Source organism: Ranitomeya variabilis, chromosome 8 (assembly GCF_051348905.1).
Source record: "Ranitomeya variabilis isolate aRanVar5 chromosome 8, aRanVar5.hap1, whole genome shotgun sequence".
In the NCBI taxonomy this organism is placed as follows: Eukaryota; Metazoa; Chordata; class Amphibia; order Anura; family Dendrobatidae; genus Ranitomeya; species Ranitomeya variabilis.
The window spans coordinates 161,190,866-161,214,360 of record NC_135239.1 but is presented as its reverse complement, the minus strand read 5'-3'; the positions used below and the strand labels follow the sequence as shown (position 1 = coordinate 161,214,360).

At 45.5% G+C, this 23,495-nt stretch overlaps 1 protein-coding gene across 1 annotated transcript in view; it reads right to left on the bottom strand.

Moving 5' to 3' along the window:
* Positions 1-20,383, bottom strand: part of GCAT (glycine C-acetyltransferase) — a 32,484-nt gene extending 12,101 nt beyond the window's left edge. Inside the window, exons 1-4 of the mRNA XM_077277431.1 lie at positions 20,124-20,383; positions 12,215-12,345; positions 2,272-2,373; positions 1,761-1,907 (exon numbers count right to left, since the gene is read on the bottom strand). Coding sequence (XP_077133546.1) covers positions 1,761-1,907; positions 2,272-2,373; positions 12,215-12,345; positions 20,124-20,307 — 564 coding nt within the window. The 5' untranslated portion in view covers positions 20,308-20,383. The remainder of the gene's footprint in view (positions 1-1,760; positions 1,908-2,271; positions 2,374-12,214; positions 12,346-20,123) is intronic.
* Between the last annotated feature and the right edge of the window lie 3,112 nt (positions 20,384-23,495).

The window sequence follows — 23,495 nt, the reverse complement described above, 5'->3', positions numbered from 1 at the left end:
CCTTCATCCAGGATCCAGGAACTCATTAAAAGCTACAGGAAGCGACTAGAGGCTGTTATTTTTGCAAAAAGGAGGATCTATTAAATATCAATGTCACTTTTCTGGTGAGGTGCCCATACTTATGCACCTGTCAAATTTTGTTTGAATGCAAATTGCACATTTTCTGTTAGTACAATAAACCTCATCTCAAGGCTGAAACATTACTGTGTCCAACAGTTATTAGATATATGAAATAGCTGTTGCAAAAAAAACAATTTTTATAAAACATTAAGCTTAAGATTAATAGGGGTGCCCAAACTTTTTCATATAACTGTATGTTATAGAATTGCAATGTATCTGTAAAAATCGGCTGTATACTGTGTGGCATCTGTTTTTTTTTCTTGCACCCATAAACTTGAATAGGGGAGTCACATCCGATTTCCAGATTCAAATCATGCATGCTGCAATTTGTTTTGTTTTTTTCACACACCGAGTCGGTCGGCATCAATAATGCTGTCCTCATAGCAATAATTACTTCCCCCTAATTCTAGCTGCCCTCTACAAGTGTACTTCCAACAGGTGGCGCTATAAAGTTCAAGTCCTCTTTTTCTCTGAAGAGGCAATTTGTACTCTACAAGTGTCTAATTATACCACAGAGAGGAGCTGTCTCTTAAAGAAAATCTGCGACCTAATCCGAGAGTAGTAGAATGTAGAGACAGAGACCCTGATTCCTGTAATGTGCTACTTACTGTGCTGCTTGCTGCAGTTTGAATAACTCACTGACTTATTAGCAGGTTATTATCACTTGAGGACTAGTAAACCTGCTGCCAGGTAGTTCTCTATATTCATAAGCTTTGTATAGCTCTGCCTGCACCAATGGATTTCAGCTTTCTTTGTACACTGTGCATAGGCAGAAAGCTGCCAATCAGTGGTGAGGGTAGGGTAATACAGAGTTCATTGCTCAGAGATCTGCATCATATAAAACAGGGATTTTATCAAAACTTCAGCAAGCAGCTCATTAAGTGACACATGAATGGAATCAGGGTCTCTGCCCCTACATCATGCTACTCTCAGATGGAGTAGCAAAAATCTGATGACAGATTCCCATGAATTAGTTATGAGAATAGTTAATTATTACCTATCCAAATAGGTGATAACTGAATGATTTATGAAGCACTGAAATCTGGGAGCCTCACCGATCACCAGGCGATTGGTAAAAACTAACCGTCACGATTATAGTCATCCGATAAATTAAATAAAATAGTAAGTAGTTTGTGACAAAACATAGTATTATCCATCACCAAAACACCAGATACTTGTTTCCAGAGTCATCCCACAATGAATAAGGTGAACTAACCACTGTGCTGCATTATTGCATGGACGCTGCATGGCGGTATTATATGTACTAGCTGTGACTGGTAAGGACTAGAAGATGCCTAATTTTTAGGCCATCATAAAAGATTCAGCGAACAACAAACTATGAGATTTTCACTGACGCCATGTTTCAGCTGTGTTCACACATAGTCCTGAGCCGCTGTGATCTTTCTGCCGTTTCCTGCCCAATCATTTACCCTTGCAGAGAAGCAGCCGTTTTATTTGCAGGACCAGGCGGACCATCGTACTGACCAGGCAGTCTGGGAAAACAGCAGTTTCTCTGCAAAATTAAGTGACGAGGATCACAGCATTGTAGTGTTCGAGGATTAGCAAAAGCCTCACTAATGATCGTATATGGCACACGGCTACAGCCATGGGCTACTCAGGTGGCCGGATAGCATTGCTACCTGCGCTTCTTTCAGTTTGGCCTCTAGATCCTCCAAGTCCATGTGTCTATACCGGTACTTATTGGCCTTGCAGAGGCGAATGCCATCTATGATGGAGGCATGGTTCAGCTCGTCTGATAGCACGGCATCTTCAGGGGTCAGCATGGCCTGGAGAAGAAGAGGAAAGAAAAAATAAAATACCGCATAACCAATAATATCCTTATGTCAACACAACCAGAAGTTAAAAAAATCTTAACCAGGGGCTTGAATATCGATAAATGGAAGAGGTACAGCGCTCTGCTGCTACGTCCATCAGCGCCATACACATTGCATGAAGCAGCCGGGCAATTTCTGCACTGATTTTTCCCCACGGCACATAGATGAGATCTGCTCAAATCTTATCCACTTTATTGGTACTTCAAGGTGCCATTGGTCCACCCAGAGAATCAGCATCATGTGAACAAAACCAAAAAGCGATTATATCCACTGGGAAGCGCATGATGAAAACCAGATTCCTACTGCAATCACTCACCTCAAATAGGCCAGCGTTGGCGTCAAAACAGCTGATATACAAGATGGCATCTTCTCTTTGGTGGAACCGCGCAATCTTCTCCTCAAGGCTTTTGTGTATGTTCTGGGGAATGAAGGCAACACACATAAGACAAAGTAGAGAGCACCCGGCCATGGATTTCATCACACATCTGCGTGCTGTCCTTTACACCACGGACCCATTCATATGCATGTGTACTCTTGGTCTGCGAATACGACCAAATTGGGACAGGGTTTGTTTTTTTTTTGTGGACCATCAGTCCTTAAAATGTAAATAAATACAAAAAATGTCCAACTGTATGTCTAGACTATAATGGGTACCTGTGTTATCCGTGAAAAACACAAATAGGACAAATATGCCAAACATGGATGCAGTGTCGGACTGGGGTGCCAGGGGTCCACCAGTAACCAACTCCTGGGCCCAACTTTTTATCCACATGCAAATGTGACATTATCCTCACTCACAGATTTATATAACAATGAGCGGGTAGATTGGTAAATTAGTAAGATGCCGCCTGTGTCTGTATACAATGATTCCAGTGTATTGTGCCAAGTGCTGCTCATACTAAAGTGTGGTGGCCACTCCTGCACAGGGGCCCACCGGAGGATTCTCCTGTATTCCTGTGGGCCAGTCCGAGGCTGCATGGATGTGCGAATGGGGGCTTTTTTTTTTTTTACACTACATCCCCATTTTTGTACATTTTCACCTTCAACTTTTTTTTCCCCTTTTTGATGTCTGATAGAATAAAACAAGAAAAAAAAAACAACAACAACTGAGACATGACAGTTTCTGATCTGCTCTGTGGACCAAATTTTCCCATCCAAGTGAATGAGTCTATAAAATAAAAATAAAAACAATGTGGATGGATCATCCCAGTGTCGCGGTTTATCACTGACCAATTGATAGAAACTTTGAAAAATGTATGTATGTATGTATGTATGTATGTACCGTATGTATATCTACTATATAATTGTCTAAGGGTCACTTCCGTCCGTCTGTCTGTCTGTCACGGATATTTATTGGTCGCGGCCTCTGTCTGTCATGTAATCCAAGTCGCCGATTGGTCGTGGTAAAACAGCCACGACCAATCAGCGACGGGCACAGTCCGGAGGCAAAATGGCCGCTCCTTCCTCCCCGCAGTCAGTGCCCCCTCCATACTCCCCTCCAGTCTGCCCTCACACAGGGTTAATGGCAGCGGTAATGGACCGCGTTATGCCGCGGTGTAATTGGAGCGCCCCCAGATGCAGGGCTGCGGGGTACTCGGTACCGGGCCTCTCTGTCTCAGTTCTGGGGTTGTCACGGTGGCTAGACTCGGTCCGTGACCCTGCTAAGGGGCGTCCAATGAAAGGTGTAGGTGGTGGTGCAGATCGCGGTGAATAACGAGGACACAGGGTTGCAGTCTCTTTACCTCTTTACTGAAGGCTTCAGGGTCCGCAATCCGGAGTATTGTTAACAGGGCTGGCTGAGACCGGCCAGTCCGAAGGCACATCCAGAGTTCTCTTTGCAGGCGGAAATCAGTGTCTACCTTCTAGCGCCTGTGTGTTGTAGTACTTCCCTGCTGAGCACCACGGGATAGTCCTCACAACTGTCGTGTATATTTCTGGTCTTTCTCTCTCTTGCTCTCCGTCCCCCAGATGATATGGATGGGACGCACCCGTATGACGGGGTAGGCCTGGAGCTATTTTATAGGGACCCTAGAGACTCCTCTCTCCCACAGTTTGCCTCCGTTGTCTTCGTTAGGTGTAATGATGAGACAGCCAACCTATCGTTAACTGCCCGGCCGTGGTCTAAAGTAATGTGTGGAGTCTCTTACTTTCTCGGCGTTCCGGCCACCGGCTACGCGCCTCAGAAGGATGTTGCTGATCTTGGGGCACGACTCCTTCTGGTATTGTCTCCTTTTTGCTGTATCTCCTTTCCTCACTCCTCCACAATACACCTCGCTTCTTGTCCTTTCTTAGGAGTCTGCCGCTGTAAGGCACAGGCACAACTCCGTAACGATCTTGTCTTTTTCTAGGACGCTGCCAGGATCCCACCCCTGACCGGTCCTCTCTCTAGCTCTTCCCAGCTACGTTCTTCCTGACTTCCTGTCCAACCCCCAGTTTTACCAGAGCGTGAGGAGTGGCCTACTAGATAGAACCACCCCCCTGGTGGCCGGAGTGTGAGGTGCAGTGTGTCTGTGATACCTAGTCAGGTGAACTCCTTTAGTGCAATCAGACATAACATCACTCCCCTTAGTGGCAGAGCGACATCACTGCAACGACCAGGACTCTGGGGCGCTGCACTATGCACTCCGTTGCTGCTGCTATTAACCCTGTGTGACCAACTTTTTACTATTCATGCTGCCTATGCAGCATGAATAGTAAAACAATCGAACGTTAAAAATAATTAAAAAAAATAAAAAGCCGGATTACTTACCGGTAATGCTCTTTTAATGAGTCCACGACAGCACCCCACATGAGAGAGAGGGATCCGCCCCATAGGAACAGGAAACCTACAGAATAAAAGGAGGCGGTCCCCTCTCCTCCTCAGTTTAGTTTACAGAGTATAAAAAGGGAACCGCAAAAGCTTTAATATTAATTCTTATTCAGCAACATCAATTTCTTAAACTCTATACAACCATTATTTGTGAACTTAAAAGAAAGAGCTGTGTATAATCAGGGAGGGTTGTAAATGGGTGCTGTCGTGGACTCATTAAAATAGCATTACCGGTAAGTAATCCGGCTTTTTACCCTTCGCCACGACAGCACCCCACATGAGAGATTTTCAGAGAGTCATTATCTGGGTGGGATTACTGTACTAAGAACAGCTCTACCAAAGGTTAGATCAGAAGATGTGGATAGATCAAGTCTATAATGGTTGTAGAAGGTAGAAGGTGTAGACCAAGTTGCGGCCTTACATATCAAATGGATTGGTACATCCGCCTGTCCCGCCCAGGAGGAAGCCATGGCTCGTGTTGAATGTGCCTTTATGCACACTGGAGGAACTTCACCCTTTGACGTATAGGCCAAACAGATTGCTTCTCTGATCCACCGAGATATGGTAGCTCTTGTAACCCCATGTCCTTTCTTGCGGCCCTGAAAGGAGATAAACAGAGCCCTACTCTGCCTCCATGTCTGAGACCTTTCTATATAAGTCAGGATGGCTCTTCTGACATCTAAGGCGTGGAATTTATGTTGTTCTGGGGTTACAGGAGAATCAAAAAAGGAAGGGAGAAATATTTCCTGAGATCTGTGATAGGTGGATGCTACCTTAGGGAGGTATGAGGGATCAGGTTTTAGGACTATTCGATCTTGAAATACTAGCAAGAAAGGTGGGTCTACTGATAGGGCCTGGATGTCACTAACCCTCCTAGCTGAGGTTAGGGCTACCAATAGGGCTACTTTATACGTTAGAACATTTAGAGGTATGGAATCTAGTGGTTCAAACGGGGAGCCAGTTAAGGATTCTAGTACTAAATTTAAATCCCATGGAGGTAGACGGGGAATATGGACCGGATTACTTCGCTCACAAGATTTAATAAATCTGGAGACCCATCTATCAGCTGCTATATTACATCCATATAGGGCTCCTAATGCTGAGACCTGGACTCTCAAGGTGTTTACTGATAATCCTAATTCTCTGCCTTTTTGTAGGAACTCTAGAATAGGTGTCACTGGAACTTGTCTAGTGAATGGTATTGTATATAAGAATTTTTTCCATACCCTACTATATATTAGGGTGGTAGATCTTTTCCTACTTAGTAGCAGGGTGTTTACTAGTTGTTCTGAAAATCCCCTTGAACTTAGTAACTGCCGCTCAAATTCCACTCCGTCAAGTGAAGCCCTTTCACTTGCGGGTGGAAGAAGGGCCCCTGGAACAGCAGTTCCTTGTCTGATGGAAGAATCCACGGGTCGCATAGACACATGCTCTGGAGACAAGAGAACCATGGTCTCTTTGGCCAAAAGGGTGCGATGAGGATTACCCTTGCTTGTTCCCTCCTGATCTTCCTGATCACTAGCGGAATCAGAGACATTGGAGGAAAGGCGTACGCCAGTTTGAACTTCCAAGGATGGTGGAGAGAGTCCAACATGTCTGGATGATCCTTGAAGTTCAGAGAAGCGAATCTTTTTAACTGTCTGTTGCTTCTTGTGGCAAACAGATCTATTTGAGGTATACCCCATGATCTTGTTATTGCTCTGAATATGTCTCTGTTTAGGGTCAATTCTCCCTGGCATAGCCTGTTTCGACTGAGGTAGTCTGCTTTGGTATTTTCTACCCCTCTGATATGTAGGGCAGTTAGGGATGCAAGATGAGTCTCTGCCAATTGGAAGATCTCTCCTGCTATGGTCATCAGACTTCCTGACCGTGTACCACCCTGACGGTTTACATAGGCCACTGTGGTGGAATTGTCCGAGAAAACTCTTATATGTGCTCCTTGGATCTGTGGAAGAAAATGATTTAAAGGGCACCTGTCACCCCGTTTTTTCCGTATGAGATAAAAATACTGTTAAATGGGGCCTGAGCTGTGCATTACAATAGTGTATTTTGTGGACCCCGATTCCCCACCTATGCTGCCGAAATACGTTACCAAAGTAGTCGTTTTCGCCTGTCAATCAGGCTGGTCTGGTCAGATGGGCGTGGTGTCTTCCCCCAGATCTTGCTTAGTTTTCCGTTGGTGGCGTAGTGGTGTGCGCATGCCTAAGTCCAGAATCCACTGCACAGGGGAGGGAAAAGAGCGCGATCTGCGCTATTCCCCTGGTGATTGGTGGGGGCGGCCATCTTCCTGTGGCCGCGCATGCGCAGATCGAGCGCTCTGCTGCCCGGGGCTTCAGGAAAATGGCCGCGGGATGCCGCGCGTGCGCAGATGGAGATCGCGGCGGCCATTTTCCTGAAGCAGAGATGCGGATAAGCTTTTCTTAGTGTCATGTGGGGATTTTCTATTGCCTTTGACACCTTTGACTGAATGGTTACTTTTTTTGAATGCGGGAGGAAGCTTTTTTGACTTACGGAGTCTAGCTGGATCCCTAGAAATATTTGAATGGTCTCTGGGTTCAGTCTGGACTTTTCGAAGTTGACGATCCAGCCCAACTCCTGTCCCTCCAGGATGACTGCTACTTTTAGGTACTGCTGGTGTTCGGTATGTATGGGAAGATGATAGTAGGCATCTTTTAGGTCTATCCCGGCCATGACACACCTAGGGAATAAAAGTTTGATGGCAGAACTAATAGATTCCATTTTGAAAGTAAAAGCAAAAAGGAATTTCATCTTTTGAGATTTATGATGGTTCTAAATGAACCATCTGGTTTATTGATCAAAAACAAAAGGGGAATAGAATCCCCTTCCCTCTTGATCTCGGGGAACCTCTATCAATACATTTTTAGATAGAAGAGATAGGATCTCGGATTCTAGAGCTTTTTGTTGTTCTCGTCCCCCTGGAGATGTTATTATAAAGGAATCCCAAGGGATTCTCTCAAACTCTAGTTTTATCCCATATTTAATAATGTCCAGAATCCAATGGCTAGATGTTATTCGCTCCCATTTGGAAAAGAAATATTTTAATCTACCGCCCACTTCATAGTAAGCGGTACTTGCTACGTTTTGGGTTATAGGATCCGGTAAACAGAGCACCTTTTTGTTTTGGGTCCTTTGTTTCCCAGCGCTCCCTTTGCTCAGTAGGTTTGTTCCTGGTAAAGGGGCGTCTTCTGAAGGCTCTCCTGTAAGATGGAAGATATTGGTTAGGGAAGCCCTTCTTCCGCTCTCCTGCTTTATTTAAGAGCTCATCCAGTGTTTTCCCAAACAGGAACTCACCCTGGCAGGGGATCGCACAAAGTTTTGCTTTGGCCTGTGCGTCCCCTTTCCAGTTTTTTAACCAGAGTGCTCGCCGGGCTGTGTTCACTAGGCCGGCTGACCTGGCTGCTAGGCGTAGCGAATCTACAGAGGCATCAGCTAGGAATGCTACTGCCTCTTTCATTAGGGTACCGTCACACATTGAAATTTCCATCGCTACGACGTTACGATTCGTGACGTTCTAGCGATATCGTTACGATATCGCAGTGTCTGACACGCAGCAGCGATCAGGGACCCTGCTGAGAATCGTACGTCGTAGCAGATCGTATGGAACTTTCTTTCGTCGCTTGATCACCCGCTGACATCGCTGGATCGTTGTGTGTGACAGCGATCCAGCGATGTCTTCGCTTGTAACCAGGGTAAACATCGGGTAACTAAGCGCAGGGCCGCGCTTAGTAACCCGATGTTTACCCTGGTTACAAGCGTAAACGTAAAAAAACAAACCGTACATGCTCACCCGTCGGTGTCCTTCAGGTCCCTTGCCGTCTGCTTCCTGCTCTGAGTGCCGGCCGGAAAGTGAGAGCAGATCACAGCGGTGCTGCGATCTGCTCTCACTGTACGGCTGCACTCAGAGCAGGAAGCAGACGGCAAGGGACCTGAAGGACACCGACGGGTGAGTATGTACTGTTTGTTTTTTTACGTTTACGCTGGTAACCAGGGTAAACATCGGGTTACTAAGCGCGGCCCTGCGCTTAGTTACCCGATGTTTACCCTGGTTACCCGGGGACTTCGGCATCGCTCCAGCGCCGTGATTGCAACGTGTGACCGCAGTCTACGACGCTGGAGCGATATTCATACGATCGCTGCGACGTCACGGATCGTGCCGTCGCAGCGATGAAAATTTCAATGTGTGACGGTACCCTTAGAGGGATTTTCGATAGGATTGTATTTCTCGAAGCTCCACCTCTAATTTGTTCCTCCAGCTGCTCCGTCCATACTAGCAGCGACCTTGCAGTGCAGGTACCAGAAATAGCTGGCCTGAATGCCCCCGTGTTAGCCTCCCATGATCTTTTAAGTAATGCTTCTGCCTTTCGGTCTAACGGGTCAGTTAGAGTCCCCAAGTCTTCAACAGGTAAGACCGATTGCTTGGAAGTTGAGGCTACTGCAGCATCAACTTTTGGTACTTTTGACCAAGAATTTAGCTCTTCATCGCTGAAGGGATAGCGTCTCTTAGCGGACGATGGTAAGAATCCTCTTGTATGCTGTTTTTCCCACTCCTTTTTGACTAGTTCTTTAATTGTGGGTATGACGGGGAAGGATCTACGCTTTTTTTGTCCTAACCCCGCAAACATAATTTCTTGAGCTGACTTTTTTCCCTTCTCGTCTGGGCACCCCATCGTACTTCTAACAGCTTTTACTAAGTTGTCAACGCTGCTATTGGGTAGAAAAAGTCCCCCTTCATTTTCGGATGAACTCGGCTGAGTTTCATCTTCCTCTGAGGATCTATGTATCACCTCTGACTCCGAGCTTGCTGGGGATTGGGACCTGCTTGGTTGGCGGGTACTGGTGCTACTTGTATGCGCCAAACCCTGCATCTCTTCACGGATTATGGCTCTAACGTCAGACGGAGTCATTACATTCTCCTGCCATAAGGTCAGTATAATGCATTCTGAGCATAATCTCTTTGTATATGAGTCCGGGAGGGGTTGCGAACATAAGGCACATTCTTTGTGTTTGGATTTATGTGTCCTTTTCTTAGTCTAGAGGAAGGGGATACAGGAGGAACATATATCAGCATATGGGAAGAGACTTTTTAAAAACTCACCCAGTGAAGCTGACAGGTACCGGTTCTGGAGGCGGATTCTTTGATAAAAGATTCCTCTGTTTGGTGGCAGATCGCTTTTCCTGAGGTCGATCCCCACTTTTAGTGCTGCTCCTGGCGCTTGTCTCCTTGCTGGGAGAACGCTCTGTTGCAGGCAAGTGCGCTACATCGGCCGGTGAAGCCATACTTACACACACCGGCCGACGCTAGTGCTGCACTTTTAAATGTGGCGCCGAATCTCCTGCCTCCCCGGACCCAACCCGGAAGTGCTCCAGCGACTTCCGGGTTAGACGCGCCGCTCCTTCTCACCATGCGGCGGCTGCTGGATAAAAAGCCGGCCGCTGAGCGCGCGAGTCCTCATGGAGCCGGGCGGACCAGCGGCACCGGCCCCGGACCATGGCGATTGATCAGACGAGGGGGGAGGCTGCAAACAGTGGCTCCCCCGCCGCTGCCTCTGGAACCGCAGCCCCTGCCGTTCCCACAGACACCGACGCAGACGGGTGCATGGCCCAGGAATCCTCTTGCTGCAGGTACTCCGGATTCCCATAGAAACCTAAACTGAGGAGGAGAGGGGACCGCCTCCTTTTATTCTGTAGGTTTCCTGTTCCTATGGGGCAGATCCCTCTCTCTCATGTGGGGTGCTGTCGTGGCGAAGGGTAAAAAATCGTTATATACTCACCGTCTGTCAGCCCCCGGATCGACAACAGGCCTTTCCCGCTCGCGACGCTCCGGTAACTGGTCCATGCTGCGATCTCGCGAGATGATGACGTAGCGGTCTAGCGAGACCACTACATCATCTCGCGACACCGCAATGCACTCTTGAGTGGGCTGTGCAATATAATACGTGGGCTGTGCAATATACTACGTGGGCTGTGCTATATACTACGTGGGCTGTGCTATATACTACGTGGGCTGTGCTATATACTACGTGGGCTGTGCTATATACTGCGTGGGCTGTGCTATATACTGCGTGGGCTGTGCTATATACTGCGTGGGCTGTGCTATATACTGCGTGGGCTGTGCAATGTACTGCGTGGGCTGTGCAATGTACTGCGTGGGCTGTGCAATGTACTGCGTGGGCTGTGCAATGTACTGCGTGGGCTGTGCTATACACTGCGTGGCCTGTGTTATACACTACGTGGCCTGTGTTATACACTACGTGGCCTGTGTTATACACTACGTGGCCTGTGTTATACACTACGTGCGTGGGCTGTTATATACTATGTGGCTGTGTTATATGCTATGTGGGCTGTGCTATATACTCAGTGGCTGTGCTATATACTCCGTGGCTGTGCTATATACTCCGTGGGCTGTGCTATATACTCCGTGGGCTGTGCTATATACTCCGTGGGCTGTGCTATATACTCCGTGGGCTGTGCTATTTACTACATGGCCAGCTGCGAACAATCAGCGACAGGCGCAGTCCGGCCGCGAATTGGCACGGGATTTGAACCACGCTTCGCTAATTGGTTGCGGCATAGGCAGCATCAATAGTCAAAAGTTGGTCACACAAGGTTAATAGCAGCGGTAACGGAGTGGGTTACCCGCGGCATAACGCGGGCCGTTACCGCTGCCATTAACCCTGTGTGAGCGCTGACTGGAGGGGATTATGGAGCGGGCACTGACTGCGGGGAGGAAGGAGCGGCCATTTTGCCTCCGGACTGTGCCCGTCGCTGATTGGTCATGGCCATTTTGTCGCGACCAATCAGCGACTTGGATTTCAATGACAGACAGAGGCCGCGACCAATGAATATCCGTGACAGACAGAAGGACAGATGGAAGTGACCCTTAGACAATTATATAGTAGAGATATATATATATATATATATATATATATATATATATATATATATATATATATATATATATATATATATATATATATATATATGTAAAATCACACACACACACAAGATATGGATTAAAAACAGATCCATTAAAATAAAGGAGGGGGGGGTTCCGTCTCTATGGAATGTATTTCATCTCAAAGTGACAAAATCTCGGAAATGGAGATTTTTTTTTTTCTCCATCTATCAATGTTCTAAAAAAAGTTGTAGTAAAGTGAAGGATGACTACCACTTTTGTAGCAGAATTTTGAAGTTTGCATTCAGCACCAGATCAAAGTGATTTGTACAATACTAAAAGGATAAAAACAGAAAAAAAAATTACTAAGCGATTTCTTGGAGAATGAATTCAGGATTGGTTGCTCACCATGAACCATTTTCCTTTGTAATAGCTTCAACATATCCATCCCATCTCTCACCACCGGACAAAAAAAAAACAAAGTAAAAGGAACCTTACTGATACAAAAAGGATATTTTCATTCAATGCACTCACCTGGGTGCCACAGATAAACCTAACGGAGCTTAACCCAGCGCCATAACTATGCAGGGCCTCATGTCCAGCACGAATGACCTCAGGGTGACTGGAGAAACCAAGGTAGTTATTGGCACAAAAGTTTAAGATGCCTAAAAAAAAGAAAACAAAAAGTTTAGAAGAAATAGAACAATTAAATGTATACATAAAATAAAAAAGTAACTCAAACCTCCCACTTGTGTCCTCACAGCTTGCAAAAAAGAAGGCTAAGGAGGAGACTTAATATCTGAAGGGATGCAACAGTGTAGAGGGATCATCATTATTCTCATTTGTACATGTAAACATGAGAAGCAATGGAATGAAACTGAAAGGGAGAAGATACAGATTACATATTAGACAAAACTTTTTGACAGTTAGGCTGCCGTCACACAGTCAGTATTTTACCTCAGTATCTGTAAGCCAAAACCAGGAGTGGGTGATAAATACAGAAGTGGTGATGTGTTTCTATTATACTTTTCCTTTGTATGGTCCTCTCCTGGCTTTGGCTGACAAATACTGAGGTAAAATACTGACCAAATACTGCTAGTGTGATGGCAGCCTGAGGGTGATCAATGAGTGGAACAGGCTGCCATAAGAGATGGTGAGTTCTCCTTCAATGGAAGTCTTCAAACAGAGACTGGACAGTCATCAGTATGAGATGGTTTAGTGAATCCTGCATTGAGCAGGGGGTTGGACATGATGGCCCGGTAGGTCCCTTCTAACTCTAACATTCTAGTATTCTATCATCCCCACCCCAATTATATCTGAGATAGTCCCACCCCACCATAATTTGGCAGACAGCATTACATAAAGAGTCGTGTAGACTGAGAGAAGAGGGAGTCCAAGTGCTTCCAGCCCTGCTGTACCAGCACCCCTCTGGGCAGAAATCTAGCAATGACCGTAATTTCACAGTGTGTATACAATGCACCCACACGAATGACCCCCACAGTAGTCCTCTTGCTGTATAATGGCCCTCACTGTAGCCCTCCTGCAATGTATGATGGCCCCATAAGTGCTATTAAAATAAGAAAAACTCATACACTAACCTAACCCTGGATCCTGGCGAATCCACCTGCAAGCTGCGGAAAAGCAGGGGCAGACCAATCTGGTGATGTCATTGCACCAGGGCAAGAACAGGACATCAGAGTCACGTTGCTCCACCCTGGGTCCATCCCAACAATGAAAAATTTGGAGCTTAAATAACATTTTGAGAAAAAAAAAAAATGTTAATTTGCATTGTATTATTTCACAAAAAAGGTTTTGTAAATATCCTTAAAAGAAAAAAGAACAATAGCTTCTAAACTTTGGAGCATTCTAGCATCTAATCAAAATAAAAGGATGTTTGAAAAACGATGCCAACGTCAATGGTTTTTTGAGGCATGACTATATGGTTTAAGGGCATAAAATATTAAAGGTTTTAAAATTGTTAATTTAGTTACATAGAACTATTTTTTTTCCCCAACCTATCAAGTTCAGACTTTCTCCACCAGTTATGCCTTTTCTACTGCTAGATTATTGATAACCCAAAGTGCCATTTGTTTTGAGAAAAGCCTTCAGTCCTTTTTAAAATGCCGATATAGGTTCTGCTGTCACTACCTCTTGCAGTCAGGCATACTACAGTCTGGCTGCTCTAACTGTAAAGAACCCGTTCCTAGTTAGCTGCTGGAATCGGCCTTCTTCCATACTTGAAAATTTCTCGTGGTTCTTACACAAAGCAGGACGACTACGTTGCATGAGAGAAAAAGTCCACTTGTGATAATCTCCTGTCAATAAAACACTGATTGTAATGAAGCAACAGCTCAGTAAGTGACACATCGCTGGAATCGGGGGTCTCTGCTTCTACATCATGATGCTCTTAGATTACACAACAAGAACCTGCTGACAGATTCCCTTGAAGAGGCTCCTGATTCATAAAGAGCTGTGACCTTTTGTCCCAATCACGTCCCTGTCCCACCCCAGCAAAATGGTTGAAACTGGCGTGAAAACATTGCTAAAATTGTTTGAGCAGCTTTACATGGCGCAAAAACTTTGACTCTGGAGAATCTTCACAGAACGCAGTGCGCACGATGTGAGGATTCACAAGTCTGCAGTCACAGACTGACTGCAGACTTGTCGTTTTAAACCGAACAACTCTGTAAAAAATATTGGTTGTTAAATCAATAGGAAAATATGAGACGATTGCAGTGGGCTTTTTTGCCACATTTTTGTTGCATTTTTTTTTTAAGTCTAATGGTTGTTTTAGGTCTGTTTTTTTGTTCCTGTGTTGTCTTATAGAGCTCATATAAATGAAAAAAAAATCCCCTCACACCCCCGCACCGCCACCCCCACCCCCCAAAAAAAAAATGCATGAGAAAATGTCCGAAAATCATAGCTTTTTTATTACAAGTTGGAAAAAAAATACTGTGTAAAGGAAACCATACTGTTAAAAAAATATTAAAGCCAATATGTATGAAGAAACTCTGTGATCTCTAGACAAAGCCTGGCAAGAAATGGTTTGTGCAAGTCAAAAAGGGGGGGTCGAATTTGTGCATCAGCAGATTTGTGGGAAGTGTGTGATTGTGTAAAGCATTCATGGTGTCATACGGCAATTAGTGAGAAGAGTCCTGGGAAGGGAACAATAGGGACACACCCTACTGCTTCACTATAAAAATAATTCAAGTACAACATAAAAGTGGACTTGGGCTTACAAAGAAATTATGGGGTCGTATAGAAAAAGTCTGAAATTGTCCTCCGTATCCAAAAATAAATAATTATAATTTGCAGCAGGATGGCGGATGGCGGATGGCATTGGCAGGGGTGCACTGCAGTACACAGGGTGAAATCCAGATCAAAATTTGCATGTAACAAATGTGAAATCCATAGTGGAGAAAGTTTGCGGTATGATGGCTTGAGGACTCTTTTTGGTCCGTGTATGGGCAGCAACACCCCGCCTGACTGCAGGTCTCTGCACCCAAATTTACAGCATCATAGACACATATAGGGCTGTACACTTGGGTTGGGAAACCCACAGCTTTATTACGAGTCATTGTGGTCTGTAGGAATGGCTGACTTCAGCCTGCACCCAACCAAAACCCCCTTCCCCTATCTGCCTTCCCCCCACTAACTTCTCACCTTACCCTGACAAATAATAAAGACAAACACTGCGGGTTTGAATACATTGGCCACAGCAGCCTTTATTAACCCCTTCATGACCTTGGGATTTTCCATTTTTCCGTGTTCGTTTTTCACTCCCCTCCTTCCCAGAGCCATAACATTTTTATTTTTCCGTCAATATGGCCATGTGGGGCTTATTTTTTGCTTGAGGAGTTGTACTTTTGAACAACATCATTGGTTTTAGCAGGTCGTGTACTAGAAAATGGGAAAAAAAATTCCAAGTGCGGTGAAATTGCAAAAAAAGTGCAATCCCATAAGTGTTTTTTGTTTAGCTTTTTTTGCTAGGTTCACTAAATGCTAAAACTGAGCTGCCATTATGATTCTCCAGATCATTACGAGTTCATAGACACCTAACATGACTAGGTTATTTTTTTTATCTAAGTGGTGAAAAAAAAATTCCAAACTTTGCTAAAAAAAAAATAAAAAAAATTGTGCCATTTTCCGATACCCGTAGCGTCTCCATTTTTCGTGATCTGGGGTCTGGTGAGGGCTTATTTTTTGCGTGCCGAGCTGACGTTTTTAGTGATACCACTTCGGTGCAGATACGTTCTTTTGATCGCCTGTTATTGCATTTTAATGCAATGTCGGGGCGACCAAAAAAAATGTAATTTTGCCGTTTCAAATTTTTTTCTTGCTACGCCATTTAGCGATCAGGTTAATCCTTTTTTTTTTTTTAATTGATAGATCGGGCGATTCTGAGCGCGGCGATACCAAATATGTATACATTTGATTTTATTTTTATTGTTTTATTTTGAATGGGGCAAAAGGGGGGTGATTTAAACTTTTATATTTTTTTATTTATTTCATTTTTTTTTTTTTTTTTTTTTTTTTACTTTTGCCATGCTTCAATAGCCTCCATGGGAGACTAGAAGCTGGCATAGCCTGATCGGCTCTGCTACATAGCAGCGATCATCAGATCGCTCTTATGTAGCTTAATTACAGGCTTGCTATGAGCGCCGACCACAGGGTGGCGCTCACAGCAAGCCGGCATCAGTAACCATAGAGGTCTCAAGGACCTCTATGGTTACAATCCTGACGCATCGCTGACCCCCGATCATGTGACAGGGTTGGCGGTGAGCGCATTTCCGGCCGCGCGGCCGGAAGCGGTAGTTAAATGCCGCTGTCTGCGTTTGAAAGCGGCATTTAACTAGTTAATAGCAGCGGGTGGATCGCGATTCCAGTCGCCGCTATTGCGCGCACATGTCAGCTGTTCAAAACAGCTGTCAGGTGTGATCCCGGCCTAAGTTCGTAATACGGATTCACAAAACAGACATGTAATTACACAGGATGCATCAGCATTTACATTTATTGATGTTATTTTCTTTTTTTGTTATTTTTATTCTCTTTTTAGCTTAATGGAGAAAAATTATCAGTAAATGCAAACACAAATGGGTTGTCGATGAAATACTGATGTATCTGTCTTTTAAGAAATTTCCATGCCCTTTAACAGGCATATTCTGTCCATAAAAGCGATGAAAGTAAAATACATTCTGTGTTTTTTTAAATACATGTCAGAAAAATAAAGCCATGTGAAAAATAAGTGAAATACAGATCCCAAATACACCCATGTGGGCACAGGCCTTATGGTATGGTCAAACAGAAAACTGGAGTAAAAAAAAAACCTTGGAAAAGTCACAAGTTTTTGCGCATTGTGGAGTTGTGCACAAATGTGGCGAATTTTCGCATTTTCATGCCCATCAAAAGGAGAGGAGCTGAATGGGCCGTAGCTACACCCGCGAGACAAATATGCTGGCGATTTGTACACTACAAGTGGTAATGGAGTCCTTGCAGATGTTCTGTCCCACGAGACAACTTCAGCCAACGATAAGGTGTTGTGGTCACATGGGAACGGAAGGATGGCGCAGGAGGCCGGGAATCACATACGCTACTAGTCACTAGTAAATCTTGAGCCAGATCCACAGTTTGGTGCAGATTGGCGCTGCTGACTTTACTGCGGATCCTTGCTGACGTACTCCAGAATGCGTGAGCAGCAAATTTGGAATGGGTAAACGTCCCTTAAGTGCATATTCACACAAGGCAGGTTTTTTAAAAAAAAATATCTTCTACTCAAATGTCTGCTAAGTACATCTGGATGAGGTTTGTGAGACAGGTGTATCTCAGAAAAGCTTATGCTTATGTATTGGGTAGATGTAGAAATCTCTGCAGCAAATCGTATGAGTGTGCACAAGTTCTAACAGCAATGCGTATTTCACTTGTAAGAAAAGTATAAAAATTGTTGAGTCCACCACGTACAAGTCTGCAGAGATTCCGCTTCCATAAAGTGTTGTAAAACCTCCCCCCAGATGACAGCAGAGAGGGGAACTGGTGAGAGAAATGGCTTCTGATATCTAAGCTTCCATTGCAAAACACAAGCTTTACCAGCTGAGTGCAAGTTCACATGTGGGAAAATGTTTTCCAGGTTTTTGGACTCATTGAGACATCCATGCAAATCGGTCCAAGCACGGATCGGCGGCGGCTCTCCTGACTGGATCATGACAGCTTTGTGTATTGCCATATGGCTGTCAGGGTATGTGCACACGTCAGGATTTCTTGCAGAAATTTCCTGAAGAAAACCGGAAATTTTCTGCAAGTAATCCGCATATTTTTTTTTGCGTTTTTTTCCTGTTTTTTTTCGCGTTTCACAAGAGAAACGGGAAATGTCACAGCGGCACAGGACTGTTGCAGTTTTCAGCTGCAGTGTGAACAAAGCCTAAGGGCTCACAGTCATCTGCATTTAAAACATAGTTTCCATGCTAATCCAGAAAAGCAGGACGAGTGTCATGGGAGTACAATGCGATTTTTCTCACCTAGCATCTGTATGACTTGCTTATGCAATGTGTTTTTTTTTCTCTGCAGCTATTATTCTACAATCATTTACAGTGTTCTATGCTACAGAATGGTAATGTATCCATAAAAATCGGACATTTTTTTCTCGCACCCGTTGACCTGCATTTATATACTTGTCCTTTTTCTATACGATCATCAGTGCCATTGCCCAGATTATGTTTTTCTGCATTGTGTGCTTAGCACAGCAGAACATCAATATTTGGCTATGACAATTCCACTATTAATATTCACATTGCTATAACCCCATTTTTCTGCCGTGGGTTCACATTGTGCTCGTTCTGCAGCCAGGATCACAGAGCAGCGATAAGTCACTAGTGCAGACGTGTATTGTGCATGTAACCTCACCCGTTGTACACGGAGACAGGGTCACAGAGCAGCGATAAGTCACTAGTGCAGACGTGTATTGTACATGTAACCTCACACGTCGTACGCAGAGACAGGGTCACAGAGCAGCGATAAGTCACTAGTGCAGACGTGTATTGTATATGTAACCTCACCCATCGTACGCAGAGTCAGGATCACAGAGCAGCGGTAAGTCACTAGTGCAGACGTGTATTGTACATGTAACCTCACCCGTCGTACGCAGAGACAGGATCACAGAGCAGCGATAAGTCACTAGTGCAGACGTGTATTGTACATGTAACCTCACACGTCGTACGCAGAGACAGGGTCACAGAGCAGCGATAAGTCACTAGTGCAGACGTGTATTGTACATGTAACCTCACCCGTTGTACACGGAGACAGGGTCACAGAGCAGCGATAAGTCACTAGTGCAGACGTGTATTGTACATGTAACCTCACCCATCGTACGCAGAGTCAGGGTCACAGAGCAGCGATAAGTCACTAGTGCAGACGTGTATTGTACATGTAACCTCACCCGTCGTACGCAGAGACAGGATCACAGAGCAGCGATAAGTCACTAGTGCAGACGTGTATTGTACATGTAACCTCACCCGTCGTACACAGAGACAGGGTCACAGAGCAGCGATAAGTCACTAGTGCAGACGTGTATTGTACATGTAACCTCACCCGTCGTACGCAGAGACAGGGTCACAGAGCAGCGATAAGTCACTAGTGCAGACGTGTATTGTACATGTAACCTCACCCGTCGTACACAGAGACAGGGTCACAGAGCAGCGATAAGTCACTAGTGCAGACGTGTATTGTACATGTAACCTCACCCGTCGTACACAGAGACAGGGTCACAGAGCAGCGATAAGTCACTAGTGCAGACGTGTATTGTACATGTAACCTCACCCGTCGTACACAGAGACAGGGTCACAGAGCAGCGATAAGTCACTAGTGCAGACGTGTATTGTACATGTAACCTCACACGTCGTATGCAGAGACAGGGTCACAGAGCAGCGATAAGTCACTAGTGCAGACGTGTATTGTACATGTAACCTCACCCGTCGTACAGAGAGACAGGGTCACAGAGCAGCGATAAGTCACTAGTGCAGACGTGTATTGTACATGTAACCTCACACGTCGTATGCAGAGACAGGGTCACAGAGCAGCGATAAGTCACTAGTGCAGACGTGTATTGTACATGTAACCTCACCCGTCGTAGACAGAGACAGGGTCACAGAGCAGCGATAAGTCACTAGTGCAGACGTGTATTGTACATGTAACCTCACCCGTCGTACAGAGAGACAGGGTCACAGAGCAGCGATAAGTCACTAGTGCAGACGTGTATTGTACATGTAACCTCACACGTCGTATGCAGAGACAGGGTCACAGAGCAGCGATAAGTCACTAGTGCAGACATGTATTGTACATGTAACCTCACATGTCGTACGCAGAGACAGGGTCACACTTTGTGCTGGTGGCTTTTGAGGACACACCGTGCCCGGGGATTGTATAGTCAGACATGCTGTGTGTTTTGGGATACCTGTGTTCTTGCCATCTACTGTGATGTGCGCTCCTTGCATTGAGGTGATGATCCTCTCGCTCTTCCATGTCCCTGCTTCCTTTATGTTCTCAATCTCCTTCTTCAAAATCCCTCTAAAGTGGGCAACAGTGGACTGTGCACGTCCTGGCCCAAGGGGCAACCTGGAAAGCCATGTAGTCCACATCACTGCAGCTGCTCCAATACAGACTGTCACAGTCACATCATGTGGACAGGAGGTGTGTACCGCTGCAGCCAATCAACAGCCAGAACATCTAGTGTGCCTCCCATTACTGCTCTCCTCTGACAGCGCCTCCTGCTTAACCCCATACTGTCCAGTGCAGCCCACGTCATGCAGGAATGGAGACAAATACTCTGAATTCGGGCTCATACTCACTTGCGAGAAACTCGGATGAGTCTTGCACAGCAATACCCGGCACTGCACCCGGCACTCAGGAGCGGAGCTGTGTCTGCATGTATTGCTATGTGGCCGCACGCTCCGATCTGAGTGCCGGCAGCAGCGCCGGGTATTAACATGCGAGACTCATCCAAGTTTCTCGCAAGTGAGTATGAGCCCTTCTAATGTCTCCACGCCAGAGAGGCGAAAAAAAGTTTTATTCCACCATGCAGCCACATCGTGTGTCCAGCTCAACATGAAAACTTTGGTGAAAGGTAGACCTGGAGATACTCCTAGTCAGAATGGCTGTATAATCCTGAAACTAAAGTAAGCAAAATGGTCATTTTGGCATTAGGCCTTGTTCAGACAACCCTTTTTTTTTAATATGTGAAAAAAATGGACTGCACTGGATCTAATTTTCATCAGTATTTGGCCAAAGGGGCCAATTTTTGCCGTGAGTGATTGCAAAGAAAAAAAAATTGCAAAGTTTCTCCTACCTACAGTTTTAAAAATGAATAGCACTCATGTGCTGTTCGTGATTTTCATGGACCCGTAGGCTTGTATGGGTAAGTTTCATCCTTGACTCTGATAACTCTGTGATATTTTTGATGACTGACGGTCCGCAAATAAAACAGGGACGTGTAAGCCACACCACAGACTATAATGGGTATGTGGTCTATCCATCAAAAACACAGGGAGAGCTCGTACATGACTCAGACGTCTGACTGAGACACTTTTTTGGCATAGAAAAAAATCACTGACCGCAAAAACAGACACTGACCAAACTCTGGTGAGAATAATAATAATAATTTTTATTTATATAACGCCAACATATTCCGCAGCACTTTACAATTAATCTGATCCAGCACACTGATAAGTCTTTTTTTCATGTATAACAAAAAGGGCATCTGAATGGGTCCGTAGGCAAACAGGATCATGAAACTCCTGGATGAGCATGCAGTCCGCTGCTCCTCTGTGCATCCTCGGCACCGCAGGCACTGACCAGGCCCCGCTGTGTTATTACCAGACACCAGGACCCGGACAGTGTGAATCAAATTGCTCATTTCTATTATACACCCATTCTTAGGCCAGTCTCACACGTCCAGATTTTTCCGGTACGTGAAGAAACGGTCCCGGAGCTATCAGTGTCCGTGTGTGCACGTAGGTCATCCGTGTGCTATCTGTGTGTCCGTGTTTATCGTTCGTGTGCTGTCCGTGTATTGAAACAATTTGCTTCAATTTTAACCCTATGACTTTAAAAAAAAGCACACGCACGGCATCCGTGTGCGGTACGTGTTTACACGGACCCATTGACTTTAATGGGTCCGTGTGATCCGTGCGCTCCCACGAACACCGACATGTCTCTGTGTTTTGCACACAGACACACGGTCCGTGAAAATATGCTGACATCTGCAGAGACACATTTATTTTAATATGTCTACGTGTGTCAGTGTCTCCGGTACGTGAGGAAACTGTCACCACACGTACCGGAGCCACTGACGTGTGAAACCGGCCTAACATGGATCTTCAAAATAAATTCACCACCCTCATCAGGTCTGAAATGTTTATTTTTTTTTGTACTTTTTATTTTTAAAGTGGGTTGTTTTATGAAATCTGATGACAAAGCCTTGTCATTGCATATGGGCTCATACAATTAGATCAAAATGTGTTTTAGTTGGGGTACAAAGACATAGCATGGCTTAGGCTACTTTCACACTAGCGTCGTACACTGCACGTCACTATGCGACGTTGCGGCGCACCGACGCTAGCTGTGAATGCGCCGCACAACGGGGGCAGCGGATGCAGTTTTCCAACGCATCCGCTGCCCCATTGAGAGGTGCGGGGAGGCGGGGGCGGAGTTCCAGCCGCACATGGGCGGTCGGAAATGCTGCAGACGACGCACCAAAAAACGTTACAAGCAACGTTTTTTGGTGGCGATGGTCTGAAGCAACACAACGCAACCGTCGCACTGCGTCACTAATAAAAGTCTATGGAGAAAAAACGCATCCTGCAAGCACTTTTGTAGGATGCGTTTTTTCAGCAAAACGTCGCATAGCGATGTGCAGTGCACGACACTAGTGTGAAAGTAGCATTAGATGTAGGATGAAAATCATAAGGTTGTTTGCCAATTTATTGCTTACAGTAAAATATCCTGACATTTTATCTACAAAGCTGTAGTATCATCTACTGTATAATTGTCTAAGGGTCACTTCCGTCTGTCCTTCTGTCTGTTGCAGCGCCCCAGAGTCCTGGTCATTGCAGTACTGTTGCTCCGCCGCTAAGGGGAGTGATGGTACGTCTGATGGCACTTAAGGAGTTCACCTGACCAGGTATCACAGTCACACATTACACGTCACATTCTGGCCACCAGGGGGAGCAAAGGGTTCTATGTATTAGGCCACTCCTCACAATCTGGTAAAACTGGGGGCTGGATAGGAAGTTAGAGACAAGCTGACTGGGTTGGATCCAGGCAACATCCTGTGGCAGAGGGTGTTGCGGGGGAAGATTCAGAGGGGTCTCTGTCTGGGGTGGGATCCTGACAGTGACCTAGCGAACAGGACAGATCGTTACGGAACCGCGCCTGCACTTAATTGCGGCGGTATCTTAAGAAAGGACACGAAGCAAAGTTTATTGTGGAGAAGTGAGAAACGAGATCGCAGCAAAAAGAAGATAAACCAGTAGGAGTCGTGCCTTAAGATCGTGGCAGCATCCTACTGAGGCGCGTAGTCGGTGGCCGGAACGCCGAGGAAGTATTGGGCTCCAAGCAGTACTTCAAACAGTGGCAGGACAGTTGATTATAGGTTGGCTGTCTCACCTAAAACACCTAAGCAGACATAGGGGGCAATTGTGGGAGAGGGGCGACGCTAGGGTCCCGGAAGAACTCCAGGCCTACCCGTCATACGGGTGCATGGTGCTCAGCAGGGAGGTACTACAACAAACAGGCGCTAGAAGGTAGGCACTGATTTCCACCTGCAAAG